Source organism: Salmo salar, chromosome 17, assembly GCF_965601325.2.
Source record: "Salmo salar chromosome 17, fSalSal1, whole genome shotgun sequence".
Lineage (NCBI taxonomy): Eukaryota > Metazoa > Chordata > Actinopteri > Salmoniformes > Salmonidae > Salmo > Salmo salar.
This window is the reverse complement of record NC_138307.1, coordinates 23093085-23113978: the sequence shown is the minus strand read 5'-3', so window position 1 is coordinate 23113978 and position 20894 is coordinate 23093085. Positions and strand designations below refer to the sequence as shown.

The window sequence follows — 20894 nt, the reverse complement described above, 5'->3', positions numbered from 1 at the left end:
TATAGACAGGTGTGTGCCTTTCCAAATCATGTCCAATCAATTGAATTTACCACAGGTGGACTCCAATCAAGTTGTAGAAACATCTCAAGGATGATCAATAGAAACAGGATGCACCTGAGCTCAATTTCGAGTCTCATAGCAAAGGGTCTGAATTCTTATGTAAATAAGGTATTTCATTTTTTTCCTTCGCTTTGATGTTATGGGGTATTGTTTATAAATTACTGAGAAAAATTATTATTTCATCCATTTTAGAATATGGCTGTAATGTATCAAAATGCGGAAAACGTCAAGGGGTCTGAATACTTTCCGAAGGCACTGTATATGCTCTTAAAAAGCAATGAGGAGATGGGAGAGGCGGGATTTGTAGCACGTCGTGCGTCACAAATAGAACAATTTATATTTCAGTGCCTGGCTACGCAGATGCTCGTTGACGCGCGCGAGCAGTTTGGATGCAAGAATTGAATAACGTGTATGTGTACATTTATTTTGCTGCGCTGGCGCATGTAACACGAGCAATGTGGTCAGCATATTACACTTAGAACTTACATTTATTTTAAGGGAACTTTATTTTCCCTGCAATAGACTAACGTCCTGTCCGGGGGGTGTACTTGTACATCAAGCTGTCTCACGCTACAGAAACAGGAGATAGACTAGCGTCCTGTCCAGGGGGTGTACTTGTACAACAAGCTGCCTCACGCTACAGAAACAGGAGATAGACTAGCGTCCTGTCCAGGGGGTGTACTGGTACATCAAGCTGCCTCACGCTACAGAAACAGGAGATAGACTAACGTCCTGTCCAGGGGGTGTACTGGTACATCAAGCTGCCTCACGCTACAGAAACAGGAGATAGACTAACGTCCTGTCCAGGGGGTGTACTGGTACATCAAGCTGCCTCACGCTACAGAAACAGGAGATAGACTAACGTCCTGTCCAGGGGGTGTACTGGTAGATCAAGCTGCCTCACGCTACAGAAACAGGAGATAGACTAGAGTCCTGTCCAGGGGGTGTACTTGTACATCAAGCTGCCTCACGCTACAGAAACAGGAGATAGACTAGCGTCCTGTCCAGGGGGTGTACTGTACATCAAGCTGCCTCACGCTACAGAAACAGGAGATAGACTAACGTCCTGTCCAGGGGGTGTACTGGTACATCAAGCTGCCTCACGCTACAGAAACAGGAGATAGACTAGCGTCCTGTCCAGGGGGTGTACTTGTACATCAAGCTGCCTCACGCTACAGAAACAGTAGATAGACTAGCGTCCTGTCCAGGGGGTGTACTGGTACATCAAGCTGCCTCACGCTACAGAAACAGTAGATAGACTAGCGTCCTGTCCAGGGGGTGTACTTGTACATCAAGCTGCCTCACGCTACAGAAACAGTAGATAGACTAGAGTCCTGTCCAGGGGGTGTACTGGTACATCAAGCTGCCTCACGCTACAGAAACAGTAGATAGGTTGCTGCTCCTATGAGCCGTTCTGGCTCGTACAAACCAAGACTCGTGCATTGCTATTTAGACTTAGACTTCCATTTAGAACTTCCATTTTTTCTGAGGGAACTTTGTTCTGTAGGGTTCTGATTTAGGTTCCAGTGGCAGAGTGGGATGATGAGGTGCTGAATGACAGTGAATGTCTGGTTAAAAGATGTAGGAGCTGATGGTTGTTGATAGAGGTGGTGTTTCTGGCTCTTTGTCTTGTTCTCCCGTTATTTTATCTCTCTCTTTTTCCCTCACCCTCCCTTTCTAATTTTCTCTCCTCCCTCTGCTTTCTCTTCCTCCTTTTCTCACCATCGCTTTCTCACTCCTCACTTTCTCTGTCTTTCTCTCCTCCCTCTCTCTCCCCCTCTCTCTCCCCCTCCCCTCACTCCCCTCTCTCCTCCCTCTCTCTCCCCCTCTCTATCTCCCCCTCCCCCCTCTCTCTCCCCCATCTCACTCCCCACTCTCTCTACTCCCTCCCTCCCTCCTCCCTCTCTCTACCCCCTCTCTCTATCTCCCCCTCTCTCTCCCCACTCTCTCTACACCCTCCCCTCCTCCCCCTCTCCCCCCTCTCTCCCCACTCTCTCTACACCCTCCCCCTTTCCCCCACTCTCTCTACCCCTCCCCCCTCTCTCTCTCCCCCATCTCTGTCCCCACTCTCTCTACCCCCTCCTCTCCCCTCTCTCTCCCCTCCTCCCACACTCCTCCCACTCTCTCCCCCAGCTCTAAAAGTGGTGTTGGTGTGTTTTGAGCGGCAGCTGGGGAACCAGTGGTATCGCCTCAGCCTGCAGGCCAAGGAGATGTCTCTGAGGAAGGTGGGAGGCCTGGCCTTCTGGGACTTCATAGATTTCATAGTGCGTACTCGGATTCCCATCTTCGTCCTGCTGCGCCCCTTTATCCAGTGCAAGGTAGGAGCACTGTGTAGTATTTTACTGTACCCTCCATTTTGTGTAGTATTATACTGTATCCTCCAATCTACTACCTTGTGTAGTATTATACTGTACACTCCATTCTGTGTAGTATTAAACTGTACCCTCCATTCTACTACCCTGTATAGTATTATACTGTACCCTCCATTCTGTATAGTATTATACTGTACCCTCCATTATACTACCCTGTATAGTATTATACTGTACCCTCCATTCTGTGTAGTATTAAACTGTACCCTCCATTCTACTACCCTGTATAGTATTATACTGTACCCTCCATTCTGTGTAGTAATATACTGTATCCTCTATTCTACTACGCTGTATAGTATTATACTGTACCCTCCATTCTGTATAGTATTATACTGTACCCTCCATTCTGTATTGTATTATACTGTATCCTCCATTCTACTACCCTGTATAGTATTATACTGTACCCTCCATTCTGTGTAGTATTATACCGTACCCTCCATTCTACTACCCTGTATAGTATTATACTGTACCCTCCATTCTGTGTAGTAATATACTGTATCCTCCATTCTACTAACCTGTATAGTATTATACTGTACCCTCCATTCTGTGTAGTATTATACCGTACCCTCCATTCTACTACCCTGTATAGTATTATACTGTACCCTCCATTCTGTGTAGTAATATACTGTATCCTCTATTCTACTACGCTGTATAGTATTATACTGTACCCTCCATTCTGTATAGTATTATACTGTACCCTCCATTCTGTATTGTATTATACTGTATCCTCCATTCTACTACCCTGTATAGTATTATACTGTACCCTCCATTCTGTATAGTATTATACTGTACCCTCCATTCTACTACGCTGTATAGTATTATACTGTACCCTCCATTATACTACCCTGTATAGTATTATACTGTACCCTCCATTCTGTATAGTATTATACTGTACCCTCCATTCTGTATAGTAATATACTGTATCCTCCATTCTACTAACCTGTATAGTATTATACTGTACCCTCCATTCTGTGTAGTATTATACTGTACCCTCCATTCTACTACCCTGTATAGTATTATACTGTACCCTCCATTCTGTGTAGTAATATACTGTATCCTTCATTCTACTACGCTGTATAGTATTATACTGTACCCTCCATTATACTACCCTGTATAGTATTATACTGTACCCTCCATTCTGTATAGTATTATACTGTACCCTCCATTCTGTATAGTATTATACTGTACCCTCCATCCTGTATAGTATTATACTGTACCCTCCATTCTACTACCCTGTATTGTATTATACTGTACCCTCCATACTGTGTAGTATTATACTGTACCCTCCATTCTGTATAGTATTATACTGTACCCTCCATTCTGTATAGTATTATACTGTACCCTCCATTCTGTATAGTATTATACTGTGCCCTCCATCCTGTATAGTATTATACTGTACCTTCCATTCTGTATAGTATTATACTGTACCCTCCAATCTACTACCCTGTATTGTATTATACTGTACCCTCCATTCTACTACCCTGTATTGTATTATACTGTACCCTCCATTCTGTATAGTATTATACTGTACCTTCCATTCTGTATAGTATTATACTGTACCCTCCATTCTGTATAGTATTATACTGTACCCTCCATCCTGTATAGTATTATACTGTACCCTCCATTCTACTACCCTGTATTGTATTATACTGTACCCTCCATTCTGTATAGTATTATACTGTACCTTCCATTCTGTATAGTATTATACTGTACCCTCCATTCTGTATAGTATTATACTGTACCCTCCATCCTGTATAGTATTATACTGTACCCTCCATTCTACTACCCTGTATTGTATTATACTGTACCCTCCATTCTGTATAGTATTATACTGTACCTTCCATTCTGTATAGTATTATACTGTTCCCTCCGTTTTCTATAGTATTATACTGTACCCTCCATTCTGTATAGTGTTATACTGTACCCTCCATCCTGTATAGTATTTTACTGTACCCTCCATTTTCTACCCTGTATGGTATTATACTGTACCCTCCATTCTGTATAGTGTTATACTGTACCCTCCATCCTGTATAGTATTTTACTGTACCCTCCATTCTACTACCCTGTATTGTATTATACTGTACCCTCCATTCTGTATAGTATTAAACTGTACCCTCCATTCTACTACCCTGTATAGTTTTATACTGTACCCTCCATTCTGTATAGTATTATACTGTACCCTCCATTATACTACCCTGTATAGTATTATACTGTACCCTCCATTCTGTATAGTATTATACTGTACCCTCCATTCTACTACGCTGTATAGTATTATACTGTACCCTCCATTATACTACCCTGTATAGTATTATACTGTACCCTCCATTCTGTATAGTATTATACTGTACCCTCCATTCTGTATAGTAATATACTGTATCCTCCATTCTACTAACCTGTATAGTATTATACTGTACCCTCCATTCTGTGTAGTATTATACTGTACCCTCCATTCTACTACCCTGTATAGTATTATACTGTACCCTCCATTCTGTGTAGTAATATACTGTATCCTCCATTCTACTACGCTGTATAGTATTATACTGTACCCTTCATTATACTACCCTGTATAGTATTATACTGTACCCTCCATTCTGTATAGTATTATACTGTACCCTCCATTCTGTATAGTATTATACTGTACCCTCCATCCTGTATAGTATTATACTGTACCCTCCATTCTACTACCCTGTATTGTATTATACTGTACCCTCCATTCTGTGTAGTATTATACTATACCCTCCATTCTGTATAGTATTATACTGTACCCTCCATTCTGTATAGTATTATACTGTACCCTCCATTCTGTATAGTATTATACTGTACCCTCCATCCTGTATAGTATTATACTGTATCTTCCAATCTGTATAGTAGTATACTGTACCCTCCATTCTACTACCCTGTATTGTATTATACTGTACCCTCCATTCTACTACCCTGTATTGTATTATACTGTACCCTCCATTCTGTATAGTATTATACTGTACCTTCCATTCTGTATAGTATTATACTGTACCCTCCATTCTGTATAGTATTATACTGTACCCTCCATCCTGTATAGTATTATACTGTACCCTCCATTCTACTACCCTGTATTGTATTATACTGTACCCTCCATTCTGTATAGTATTATACTGTACCTTCCATTCTGTATAGTATTATACTGTACCCTCCATTCTGTATAGTATTATACTGTACCCTCCATCCTGTATAGTATTATACTGTACCCTCCATTCTACTACCCTGTATTGTATTATACTGTACCCTCCATTCTGTATAGTATTATACTGTACCTTCCATTCTGTATAGTATTATACTGTACCCTCCGTTTTCTATAGTATTATACTGTACCCTCCATTCTGTATAGTGTTATACTGTACCCTCCATCCTGTATAGTATTTTACTGTACCCTCCATTTTTCTACCCTGTATGGTATTATACTTTACCCTCCATCTACTACCCTGTATAGTATTATACTGTACCCTCCATTCTGTATAGTATTATACTGTACTCTCCATTATACTACCCTGTATAGTATTATACTGTACCCTCCATTCTGTGTAGTATTATACCGTACCCTCCATTCTACTACCCTGTATAGTATTATACTGTACCCTCCATTCTGTGTAGTAATATACTGTATCCTCCATTCTACTACGCTGTATAGTATTATACTGTACCCTCCATTCTGTATAGTATTATACTGTACCCTCCATTCTGTATTGTATTATACTGTATCCTCCAATCTACTACCCTGTATAGTATTATACTGTACCCTCCATTCTGTATAGTATTATACTGTACCCTCCATCCTACTACCCTGTATAGTATTATACTGTACCCTCAATTCTGTGTTTAGTATTAAACTGCACCCTCCATTCTACTACCCTGTATAGTATTATACTGTACCCTCCATTCTGTGTCGTAATATACTGTATCCTCCATTCTACTAACCTGTATAGTATTATACTGTACCCTCCATTCTGTGTAGTATTATACTGTACCCTCCATTCTACTACCCTGTATAGTATTATACTGTACCCTCCATTCTGTGTAGTAATATTCTGTATCCTCCATTCTACTACGCTGTATAGTATTATACTGTACCCTCCATTATACTACCCTGTATAGTATTATACTGTACCCTCCATTCTGTATAGTATTATACTGTACCCTCCATTCTGTATAGTATTATACTGTACCCTCCATCCTGTATAGTATTATACTGTACCCTCCATTCTACTACCCTGTATAGTATTATACTGTACCCTCCATTCTGTGTAGTATTAAACTGTACCCTCCATTCTGTATAGTATTATACTGTACCCTCCATCTTGTATAGTATTATACTGTACCTTCCATTCTGTATAGTATTATACTGTACCCTCCATTCTACTACCCTGTATTGTATTATACTGTACCCTCCATTCTACTACCCTGTATTGTATTATACTGTACCCTCCATTCTGTATAGTATTATACTGTACCTTCCATTCTGTATAGTATTATACTGTACCCTCCATTCTGTATAGTATTATACTGTACCCTCCATCCTGTATAGTATTATACTGTACCCTCCATTCTACTACCCTGTATTGTATTATACTGTACCCTCCATTCTGTATAGTATTATACTGTACCTTCCATTCTGTATAGTATTATACTGTACCCTCCATTCTGTATAGTATTATACTGTACCCTCCATCCTGTATAGTATTATACTGTACCCTCCATTCTACTACCCTGTATTGTATTATACTGTACCCTCCATTCTGTATAGTATTATACTGTACCTTCCATTCTGTATAGTATTATACTGTACCCTCCGTTTTCTATAGTATTATACTGTACCCTCCATTCTGTATAGTGTTATACTGTACCCTCCATCCTGTATAGTATTATACTGTACCCTCCATTTTCTACCCTGTATGGTATTATACTGTAACCTCCATTCTACTTCCCTGTATAGTATTATACTGTACCCTCCATTCTGTATAGTATTATACTGTACTCTCCATTATACTACCCTGTATAGTATTATACTGTACCCTCCATCCTGTATAGTATTATACTGGACCCTCCATTCTACTACCCTGTATTGTATTATACTGTACCCTCCATTCTGTATAGTATTATACTGTACCTTCCATTCTGTATAGTATTATACTGTACCCTCCATTCTGTATAGTATTATACTGTACCCTCCATCCTGTATAGTATTATACTGTACCCTCCATTCTACTACCCTGTATTGTATTATACTGTACCCTCCATTCTGTATAGTATTATACTGTACCTTCCATTCTGTATAGTATTATACTGTACCCTCCGTTTTCTATAGTATTATACTGTACCCTCCATTCTGTATAGTGTTATACTGTACCCTCCATCCTGTATAGTATTATACTGTACCCTCCATTTTTCTACCCTGTATGGTATTATACTGTAACCTCCATTCTACTTCCCTGTATAGTATTATACTGTACCCTCCATTCTGTATAGTATTATACTGTACTCTCCATTATACTACCCTGTATAGTATTATACTGTACCCTCCATTCTGTATAGTATTATACTGTACCCTCCATGCTACTACCCTGTATTGTATTATACTGTACCCTCCATTCTACTACCCTGTATAGTATTTTACTGTACCCTCCATTCTGTATAGTATTATACTGTACCCTCCATTCTGTATAGTATTATACTGTACCCTCCATTCTACTACCATGTATTATACTGTACCCTCCATTCTGTATAGTATTATACTGTACCGTCCATTCTGTATAGTATTATACTGTACCCTCCAGTCTGTGTAGTATTATACTGTACCCTCCATTCTACTACCCTGTATTGTATTATACTGTACCCTCCATTCTGTATAGTATTATACTGTACCCTCCATTCTGTGTAGTATTATACTGTACCCTCCATTCTGTATAGTATTATACTGTACCCTCCAGTCTGTGTAATATTATACTGTACCCTCCATTCTACTATCCTGTATAGTTTTATACTGTACCCTCCATTCTGTATAGTATTATACTGTACCCTCCATTCTACTATCCTGTATAGTATTATACTGTACCCTCCATTCTGTATAGTATTATACTGTACCCTCCATTCTGTGTAGTATTATACTGTACCCTCCATTCTGTGTAGTATTATACTTTACCCTCCATTCTGTATAGTATTATACTGTACCCTCCAGTCTGTGTAAAATTATACTGTACCCTCCATTCTACTACCCTGTATAGTATTATACTGTACCCTCCATTCTGTGTAGTATAAAACTGTACCCTCCATTCTGTATAGTATTATACTGTACTCTCCATTCTACTACCCTGTATACTATTATACTGTAACCTCCATTCTACTACCCTGTATAGTATTATACTGTACCCTCCATTCTACTACCCTGTATAGTATTATACTGTACCCTCCATTCTACTACCCTGTATAGTATTATACTGTACCCTCCATTCTACTACCCTGTATAGTATTATACTGTAACCTCCATACTACTACCCTGTATAGTATTATACTGTACCCTCCATGCTACTACCCTGTATAGTATTATACTGTACCCTCCATTCTGTGTAATATTATACTGTACCCTCCATTCTACTACCCTCTCCTTTTGATGGCATAGAATGCCCTTCTTGCCTTGTCTCTCTCTCTCTTGCTCTCTCTCTTTTCGTGCTCTCTTCTTCTCCCGTTCCCTTCATCTCCTTCCTCTTTACCTTCCAGCTCCTGACCCAGCCAGCTGACTCCCAGGAGGAGATCACAGCCCGCCACCACATCGCTGACCAGCTGGAGCGGCGCTTCATCCCCCGCCCCCTCTGCAAGAGCTCCCTGTTCGCAGAGTTCAACAACGAGCTGAAGATCCTCAAGGAGGCCGTGCACAGTGGCTCTGGTTGGTAACCCACAGTTTAGTACACTAGTTATTAGTAGAGTAGCCGTTAGTGCACTACCCATTAGTACACTACCCCCGTTAGTGAACTACCCATTAGTACACTACCCATTAGTGGACTACCCATTAGTGGACTACCCGTTAGTACACTACACATTAGTGGACTACCCATTAGTTCACTACCCGTTAGTTCACTACCCGTTAGTTTACTACCCATTAGCGCACTACCCATTAGCGCACTACCCATTAGTTGACTACCAATTAGTACACTACCCATTAATACACTACCCATTAGTACAATACTCATTTGTGGACTACCCATTAGTGGACTACTCATTATTACACTACCCATTAGTGAACTACCCATTAGTGGACTACCCGTTAGTACACTACACATTAGTGAACTACCCATTAGTATACTACCCATTAGCACACTACCCACACTACCCACTACCCATTAGCCACTACCTATTAGCTCACTACCCATTAGTGGACTACCCATTAGTACACTACCCATTAGTACACTACCCATTAGTGGACTACCCATTAGTACACTACCCATTAGTACACTACCCATTAGTGGACTACCCATTAGTGGACTACCCATTAGTACACTACCCATTAGTACACTACCCATTAGTGGACTACCCATTAGTGGACTACCCATTAGTACACTACCCATTAGTGGACTACCCATTAGTGGACTACCCATTATTACACTACCCATTAGTGGACTACTCATTATTACACTACCCATTAGTGGACTACCCATTAGTGGACTACCCGTTAGTACACTACCCATTAGTGAACTACCCATTAGTATACTACCCATTAGCACACTACCCACACTACCCACTACCCATTAGCCACTACCTATTAGCTCACTACCCATTAGTGGACTACCCATTAGTACACTACCCATTAGTACACTACCCATTAGTGGACTACCCGTTAGTGGACTACCCGTTAGTGGACTACCCATTAGTGGACTACCCATTAGTGGACTACCCATTAGTAGACTACCCATTAATACACTACCCATTAGTGGACTACCCATTAGTACACTACCCATTAGTGGACTACCAGTTAGTGGACTACCCATTAGTGGACTACCCGTTAGTGGACTACCCGTTAGTGGACTACCCGTTAGTGGACTACCCATTAATACACTACCCATTAGTGGACTACCCGTTAGTGGACTACCCGTTAGTGGACTACCCATTAGTACACTACCCATTAGTGGACTACCCATTAATACACTACCCATTAGTGGACTACCCATTAGTTCACTACCCATTAGTGGACTACCCATTAGTGGACTACCCATTAGTACACTACCCATTAGCTCACTACCCATTAGTACACTACCCGTTAGTATACTACCCATTAGTTACTACCCATTAGCACACTACCTGTTAGTTCACTACCCATTAGTTTACTACCCATTACGCTACTACCCATTAGTGCACTACCCATTAGTTACTACCCATTAGTACACTACCCATTAGTACACTACTCATTAGTGGACTACCCATTAGAACACTACCCATTAGTGAGCTACCCATTAGTGGACTACCTGTTAGTACACTTCACATTAGCACACTACCCATTAGTCCACAACCTGTTAGTCACCTACCCATTAGTGCACTACCCATTAGCTCACCACCCATTAGTATACTACCCGTTAGTATACTACCCGTTAGTATACTACCCGTTAGCGCACTACCCGTTAGTACGCTGCACATTAGTACAATACCCATTAGTCCACTACCCATTAGTGCACTACCCATTAGCACACTACCCAAATGCCATGTTAACCTTTCGTTATTAAATGACAGGTTATGATAAGAGATGTGTCTGTTCATGCCCCCTCCTGCCTACAGCGTACCAGGGCAAGACGTCCATCAGTACAGTGGGCACGTCCACCTCTGCCTACCGCCTGTCGCTGGCCACCATGTCCCGGTCCAACACGGGCACGGGCACAGTGTGGGAGCAGGAAAGCCAGCCGTCACGCCAGCCCTCTCAGGACACGCTGAGCCGCACCGACGAGGATGACGAACAGGAAGAGAGTCAGACACCCCTCCTACTACTATCACTAATACTATCACTATCACTGAGTCAGACACCCCTCCTACTACTATCACTACCACTATCACTATCACTGAGTCAGACACCCCTCCTACTACTATCACTACCACTATCACTATCACTGAGTCAGATACCCCTCCTACTACTATCACTACTCACTATCCACTATCACTGAGTCAGACACCCCTCCTACTACTATCACTACCACTATCACTCTATCACTGAGTCAGATACCCCTCCTACTACTATCACTACCACTATCACTCTATCACTGAGTCAGACACCCCTCCTACTACTATCACTACCACTACCACTATCACTGAGTCAGATACCCCTCCTACTACTATCACTACCACTATCACTGAGTCAGACACCCCTCCTACTACTATCACTACCACTATCACTATCACTGAGTCAGACACCCCTCCTACTACTATCACTACCACTATCACTATCACTGAGTCAGACACCCCTCCTACTACTATCACTACCACTATCACTATCACTGAGTCAGACACCCCTCCTACTACTATCACTACCACTATCACTCTATCACTGAGTCAGACACCCCTCCTACTACTATCACTACCACTATCACTCTATCACTGAGTCAGACACCCCTCCTACTACTATCACTACCACTATCACTGAGTCAGATACCCCTCCTACTACTATCACTACCACTATCACTCTATCACTGAGTCAGACACCCCTCCTACTACTATCACTACCACTATCACTGAGTCAGACACCCCTCCTACTACTATCACTACCACTATCACTATCACTGAGTCAGACACCCCTCCTACTACTATCACTACCACTATCACTCTATCACTGAGTCAGACACCCCTCCTACTACTATCACTACCACTATCACTGAGTCAGATACCCCTCCTACTACTATCACTACCACTATCACTATCACTGAGTCAGACACCCCTCCTACCTACTATCACTACCACTATCACTCTATCACTGAGTCAGACACCCCTCCTACTACTACACTACCACTATCACTGAGTCAGACACCCCTCTACTACTATCACTACCACTATCACTGAGTCAGACACCCCTCCTACTACTATCACTACCACTATCACTGAGTCAGACACCCCTCCTACTACTATCACTACCACTATCACTCTATCACTGAGTCAGACACCCCTCCTACTACTATCACTACCACTATCACTCTATCACTGAGTCAGATACCCCTCCTACTACTATCACTACCACTATCACTCTATCACTGAGTCAGACACCCCTCCTACTACTATCACTACCACTATCACTATCACTGAGTCAGACACCCCTCCTACTACTATCACTACCACTATCACTCTATCACTGAGTCAGATACCCCTCCTACTACTATCACTACCACTATCACTCTATCACTGAGTCAGATACCCCTCCTACTACTATCACTACCACTACACTATCACTGAGTCAGACACCCCTCCTACTACTATCACTACCACTATCACTATCACTGAGTCAGACACCCCTCCTACTACTATCACTACCACTATCACTATCACTGAGTCAGACACCCCTCCTACCTACTATCACTACCACTATCACTCATCACTGAGTCAGACACCCCTCCTACCTACTATCACTACCACTATCACTGAGTCAGACACCCCTCCTACTACTATCACTACCACTATCACTCTATCACTGAGTCAGATACCCCTCCTACTACTATCACTACCACTATCACTGAGTCAGACACCCCTCCTACTACTATCACTACCACTATCACTATCACTGAGTCAGACACCCCTCCTACTACTATCACTACCACTATCACTATCACTGAGTCAGACACCCCTCCTACCTACTATCACTACTACTATCACTATCACTGAGTCAGACACCCCTCCTACCTACTATCACTACCACTATCACTCTATCACTGAGTCAGACACCCCTCCTACTACTATCACTACCACTATCACTCTATCACTGAGTCAGACACCCCTCCTACTACTATCACTACCACTATCTATCACTGAGTCAGATACCCCTCCTACTACTATCACTACCACTATCACTCTATCACTGAGTCAGACACCCCTCCTACTACTATCACTACCACTATCACTGAGTCAGACACCCCTCCTACTACTATCACTACCACTATCACTGAGTCAGACACCCCTCCTACTACTATCACTACCACTATCACTCTATCACTGAGTCAGACACCCCTCCTACTACTATCACTACCACTATCACTGAGTCAGATACCCCTCCTACTACTATCACTACCACTATCACTATCACTGAGTCAGACACCCCTCCTACCTACTATCACTACCACTATCACTCTATCACTGAGTCAGATACCCCTCCTACTACTATCACTACCACTATCACTCTATCACTGAGTCAGACACCCCTCCTACTACTATCACTACCACTATCACTCTATCACTGAGTCAGACACCCCTCCTACCTACTATCACTACCACTATCACTGAGTCAGACACCCCTCCTACTACTATCACTACCACTATCACTCTATCACTGAGTCAGATACCCCTCCTACCTACTACTACTACTATCACTACCACTATCACTATCACTGAGTCAGATACCCCTCCTACTACTATCACTACCACTATCACTCTATCACTGAGTCAGACACCCCTCCTACTACTATCACTACCACTATCACTATCACTGAGTCAGACACCCCTCCTACTACTATCACTACCACTATCACTCTATCACTGAGTCAGATACCCCTCCTACCTACTATCACTACCACTATCACTCTATCACTGAGTCAGACACCCCTCCTACTACTATCACTACCACTATCACTCTATCACTGAGTCAGATACCCCTCCTACTACTATCACTACCACTATCACTGAGTCAGACACCCCTCCTACTACTATCACTACCACTATCACTCTATCACTGAGTCAGATACCCCTCCTACTACTATCACTACCACTATCACTCTATCACTGAGTCAGACACCCCTCCTACCTACTATCACTACCACTATCACTGAGTCAGATACCCCTCCTACTACTATCACTACCACTATCACTCTATCACTGAGTCAGACACCCCTCCTACCTACTATCACTACCACTATCACTATCACTGAGTCAGACACCCCTCCTACTACTATCACTACCACTATCACTCTATCACTGAGTCAGACACCCCTCCTACTACTATCACTACCACTATCACTCTATCACTGAGTCAGATACCCCTCCTACTACTATCACTACCACTACACTATCACTGAGTCAGACACCCCTCCTACTACTATCACTACCACTATCACTGAGTCAGATACCCCTCCTACTACTATCACTACCCATCACTGAGTCAGATACCCCTCCTACTACTATCACTACCACTATCACTGAGTCAGACACCCCTCCTACTACTATCACTACCACTATCACTCTATCACTGAGTCAGACACCCCTCCTACTACTATCACTATCACTCTATCACTGAGTCAGACACCCCTCCTACCTACTATCACTACCACTATCACTGAGTCAGATACCCCTCCTACTACTATCACTACCACTATCACTCTATCACTGAGTCAGACACCCCTCCTCCTACTACTACTATCACTACCACTATCACTCTATCACTGAGTCAGACACCCCTCCTACTACTATCACTACCACTATCACTATCACTGAGTCAGACACCCCTCCTACTACTATCACTACCACTATCACTCTATCACTGAGTCAGACACCCCTCCTACTACTATCACTACCACTATCACTGAGTCAGACACCCCTCCTACCGACTACGATCACTCTATTTTCTCTAAGGCTGTATTCCAATATCCACTAGCATACCACATATAATCCATGCCTGATACATTGGTTCATTGTAAATGCTAGTGTAGATATTGGATGTTTAATTGAGTACAGGTTTCAAACCAAAGTACGATACCTGTCAATCCCAGCGGTCAAAAGAGAATGATGACTTCCTTGTTGTTGGACATGTGAAATGTTTTGAGATTTTTTTAAAGGTCTAATGCAACTGACAATGACCTGTTATTGGCAGAGAGGTTTGGAGCTCTCTTTTTTATTGGTCTATTAGCTAATTTACCACATGGTGATGTCACCATGGAAGGCCAAAACTCCAACCCACCAAAACAGGCTGATATTTCAAGAGGTCTTTTCAAATAGCACTTACACTAAAAGGGCATTATCATAACTTTCACAATATTATTCCAAACTCAGTGTTGAATTATATACTAACCAAAAATATAAATGCAACATACAACAATTTCAAAGATTTTATGGAGTTACAGTTCATATAAGGAAATCAGTCAATTGAAATAAATTAATTAGGCCCTAATCTATGGATTTCACATGACTGGGCAGGGGCGCAGCCCTGGTTGGGCTTGGGAGGGCATTGGGGAGCCAGGACCAGCCAATCGGAGAGTTACTGCCAAATTCTCTAAAACGACATTGGATGCTGCTTATGGTAGAGAAATGAACATTCAATTCTCTGGCAACAGCTCTGGTGGACATTCTGCAGTTGCATGCCAGCCCCCCACCCTCAAAACTTGAGACATCTGCGGCATTGTGTTGTGTGACAAAACTGCACATTTTAGAGTGGCCTTTTATTGTCTCCAGCACAAGGTGCACCTGTGTAATGATCATGCTGTTTAATCAGCTTCTTGATATGCCACACATGTCAGGTGGATGGATTATCTTGGCAAAGAAGAAATGCTCACTAACAGGGATGTAAACAAATTTGAGAGAAATAAGCTTTTTATGCGTATGGAACATTTCTGGGCTCTTTTATTTCAGCACATGAAACATGGGACCAACACTTTACATGTTGCGTTTATATTTTAGTTCAGTGTATATAAAACAAAGAAAAGTCACGTTTTTGACTGCACTGGGCCTTTAATGAATTGTATCTCCACTTTCATATTGTCTGTTTCTCTCCCTCTCTTTCTCTCTTTCTCCCTCTTTCACTATCTGAATGGTGTCTGGTTGCATGTTTGGGTTTGCCTGCATGTCATTTTCAACCCCCACTCCCCCCACCCTACACTGGGTCTTTTGATCGCCCCCTTTCCTCCCTCTCTCTCTGTCCCTACCTCCTCCCCTACCTCTCTCTCTCTCTCCCATCCCCTCCTCTCTCTTCTCTAGATGACTCTATCAGTATTCCCAGTGTGGTGAGTGAACATGAGGTCTTCCTGCCCAGGCTCATCACCCAGCGACGCTTCTCTAGTCACGCCACGGGCAGTGCCCAGCCTGAACCCAGCACCCGCAGCACCATGCTGCCCAGCCACAGGTAACACACACACACACACACACACACACACACACACACACACACACACACACACACACACACACACACACACCCCTACACACACACACACACACCCCTACACACACACGTACACACAACCCTACACACAAACACCCCTACACACACACGCACCCCTACACACACACACACACCCCTACACACACACACACACACACCCCTACACACACACACACACACACACACACCCCTACACACACAACCCTACACACAAAACCCTACCCCTACACACACACACACACACACATCCACACTGGATTGTACTATGACTGTCCACACATCACCACGTTCAGTACATGTAAAACACCGTCACTTCAGAAGACACAATCACAGTCATACTATTTGTGTTGTTTCAAGCTGTTTATTTCTGTTTATTTGTGTACCCTCTTCTGGAGAACAGTATGCTAGATGAACAGACAGGAAGTGAGGAATGCTACAAGTCATAGTAGTTTTAGCAGAGAGATTGGCTGTGTTATTATCTAAGCATAGTCACTTTAATAACTCTACATGTACATATTACCTCAACTAACCGGTGCCCCTGCACTTTGACTCTGTACCGGTACCCCCTGTATATAGCCTCCACATTGTTATTTTAATTATTTGTTACTTTTATTCCCTACTTTTTTTTAGGTATTTTTCTTAAAACTGCATTGTTGGTTAAGGGCTTGTAAGTAAGCATTTCACTGTAAGGTCTATAGCTGTTGTATTCGGCGCATGTGACAAATACTATTTGATTTGATTTTGTTTGAATACTTTAAAGACACACCCTTCCTGCCAAGGATTTCTTCAAGTAAGGGAGGAAGGATGCGTATTTAGAGTATTCAAGCAGGGCCCTAGATCAATGGAAAGTTCCTGACAAGCTGATCCAGCTACCGTGCTATAGGAGAGCCATCCGAGGAAGGGCCTTGGACATGGGGCAGCATGCTCTCCTCTCTCCCTAAACCCCTTCTCCCCTTCCTGCCCCCTCCTCTGCAGTGAACCCAATGTGCTTGATGAGTCTCAAGGACTGGAAGAGGGTAACCTGTCTAGGTACAGTGTCACGTCACAGCCCCCCCGTGTGTTGCGTCTCTCTGCGTCTCTCTGTGCAGTTTGGGGGAGGCTCGGCCAGTCGGACGGCCTCCTCTGACTTCTTCGTTTTCCTCACTCATTATCTCATCCAATCAAAACCGCCGTTGGTCTATCACCCTTCCTCTTCGTATAGGTCTAATGTAACGTAGTCTCTCGTTCCCCCTCGTAGCTACCGCACTGATCCACCCACCCATCTCAAGTCATACGCTGTTGCCTCTTTAACCCTTTAAGTCCCTGGGCGGTGTGAGGACGCTGGGGAGCCAGTGGTAATGTGTCTCAGCAAGCTCAGTCCATCGGTGCCATCATGGTCTTCATACTGTTTCAGGCTTTTCACTGTTCAAATTGGACGTCCTCTCCAGGATACCAATCTGTGGGGCATATGGGGTATTGGAGTGAGCAATCGATCAATGAAATGATGACATTTATCTTATCAAGAAGTCTAACGTTACCAGATAGATTCATGTTCTAGTTCAGTGCACTGGTAATATGGTACGAGCTGTCTACATAAGAACACAGATCACTGGTAATATGGTACGAGCTGTCTACATAAGAACACAGATCACTGGTAATATGGTACGAGCTGTCTACATAAGAACACAGATCACTGGTAATATGGTACGAGCTGTCTACATAAGAACACAGATCACTGGTAATATGGTACGAGCTGTCTACATAAGAACACAGATCACTGGTAATATGGTACGAGCTGTCTACATAAGAACACAGATCACTGGTAATATGGTACGAGCTGTCTACATAAGAACACAGATCACTGGTAATATGGTACGAGCTGTCTACATAAGAACACAGATCACTCCAGACCTCATAACCCCCTTTGTGTTTTGGTGTATTCTTGTGCTGTGATTGGGTGTCCTCGATTGGTGGGCGTGTCGGTGTGGTGTGCAGTGGAGTGATTGGGTGAGTGTGGGTAGAGATGGGAAGAATGGAAGGAGCAGTGGACAGACACACGTCCTCTTGACTCTCCTATGTGTCTCAGTGAAAGAGAGAGAGAGAGTTCATTAGGAGAAGCACTACCTCTGTGTTGTACTGATTGGTTTTGTCTGTCTGTCTCTGCATGTCTATCTGTCTGTCTCTGTCTGTCTCTGCATGTCTGCATGCCTGTCTCTTTGTCTGTCTGTCTCGCTGTCTCTGCATGTCTGTCTGTCTGTCTGTCTCTGTGTCTCTCTGTCTGTCTCTCTGTCTGTCTGTCTGGTTGGGTTGTGTAGGGTGGCCAGTGTGCAGAGTGAACCAGGCCAGCAGAACTTCTTGAACCAACCTCCGCTGGGACGCAATAGAGGACTGAGACAGGTGAGAGTAGTCTTAAAGGTGGAACTTAAGAGTTTGGAAATAAATTGCTCCTTTTAAGTTTATTGAGAAAATATTTGTTTTTTAAATGCATTGTTCTCAATTATTGAATTGGAATTTCAGTTTGCTACCTGAATTGACTGACTTCAATTAACCCTGGTTTATACGTTTTGTTTCTCCATTTGGTGTGTGCGGCGGGGTGTGGCGGGGTGTATCGGCGGCTGCGGCGGGGTGTTGCGGGGTGTATCGGGGTGTATCCGGGTGCGGCGGGGTGTTGCGGGGTGTATCCGGGTGTATCCGGGGTGCGGCGGGGTGTTGCGGGGTGTACCGGGGTGTATCCGGGTGCGGCGGGGTGTTGCGGGGTGTATCGGGGTGTGGCCGGGTGTACGGCAGGGTGTGGCGGGGTGTGGCGGAGTGTATCCGGGGTGCGGCGGGGTGTTGCGGGGTGTATCGGGGTGCGGCGGGGTGTACCAGGGTGCGGCGGGGTGTACCAGGGTGTATCGGGGTGCGGCGGGGTGCGGCGGGGTGTATCGGGTTGTGGCGGGGTGCGGCGGGGTGTACCAGGGTGTATCGGGGTGCGGCGGGGTGTACCAGGGTGTATCGGGGTGCGGCGGGGTGTATCGGGGTGCGGCGGGGTGTATCAGGGTGTATCGGGGTGCGGCAGGGTGTTGCGGGGTGTATCGGGGTGCGGCGGGGTGCATCGGGTTGCGGCGGGGTGTACCGGGGTGTATCGGGGTGCGGCGGGGTGTATCGTGGTGTGGCGGGGTGTACCAGGGTGTATCGGGGTGCGGCGGGGTGTACCGGGGTGTATCGGGGTGTACCAGGGTGTGGCGGGGTGTATCGGGGTGTGGCAGGGTGTACCAGGGTGTATCGGGGTACGGCAGGGTGTATCAGGGTGTATCGGGGTGCGGCGGGGTGTATCAGGGGTGGCGGGGTGTACCAGGGTGTATCGGGGTGCTGTGGGGTGTACCAGGGTGTATCGGGGGTGCGGCGGGGTGTATCGGGGGTGCGGCGGGGTGTACCAGGGTGTATCGGGGTGTATCGGGGGTGCGGCGGGGTATATCGGGGGTGCGGCGGGGTGTACCAGGGTGTATCGGGGTGCGGCGGGGTGTACCAGGGTGTATCGGGGTGTATCGGGGGTGCGGCGGGGTGTACCAGGGTGTATCGGGGTGTATCGGGGGTGCGGCGGGGTGTACCAGGGTGTATCGGGGTGTATCGGGGGTGCGGCGGGCTGTACCAGGGTGTATCGGGGTGTATCGGGGGTGCGGCGGGGTGTACCAGGGTGTATCGGGGTGTATCGGGGGTGCGGCGGGGTGTATCGGGGTGCGGCGGGGTGTACCAGGGTGTATCGGGGTGCGGCGGGGTGTATCGGGGGTGCGGCGGGGTGTACCAGGGTGTATCGGGGTGTATCGGGGGTGCGGCGGGGTGTACCAGGGTGTATCGGGGGTGTGGCGGGGTGTACCAGGGTGTATCGGGGTGTATCGGGGGTGCGGCGGGCTGTACCAGGGTGTATCGGGGTGTATCGGGGGTGCGGCGGGGTGTATCGGGGTGCGGCGGGGTGTACCAGGGTGTATCGGGGTGCGGCGGGGTGTATCGGGGTGTGGCGGGAAGTGGCAGGGTGCGGCGGGTGTGGCGGGGTGCGGCGGGGTGTGGCGGGGTGCGGCAGGTGTGGCGGGGGTGCGGCGGGGTGTATCGGGGGTGCGGCGGGGTGTATCGGGGGTGCGGCGGGGTGTGGCTGA

The 20894-nt window shown here is 44.9% G+C and overlaps 1 protein-coding gene across 1 annotated transcript in view; it reads left to right on the top strand.

The window, feature by feature from the left end:
* unc80 (unc-80 homolog (C. elegans)) overlaps positions 1–20894 on the top strand; it is a 113272-nt gene that overhangs the window by 88691 nt on the left and 3687 nt on the right. The window contains exons 57-62 of the mRNA XM_082963301.1: positions 2194–2378; positions 9177–9342; positions 11223–11408; positions 16599–16743; positions 17758–17811; positions 19077–19158. Coding sequence (XP_082819427.1) covers positions 2194–2378; positions 9177–9342; positions 11223–11408; positions 16599–16743; positions 17758–17811; positions 19077–19158 — 818 coding nt within the window. The remainder of the gene's footprint in view (positions 1–2193; positions 2379–9176; positions 9343–11222; positions 11409–16598; positions 16744–17757; positions 17812–19076; positions 19159–20894) is intronic.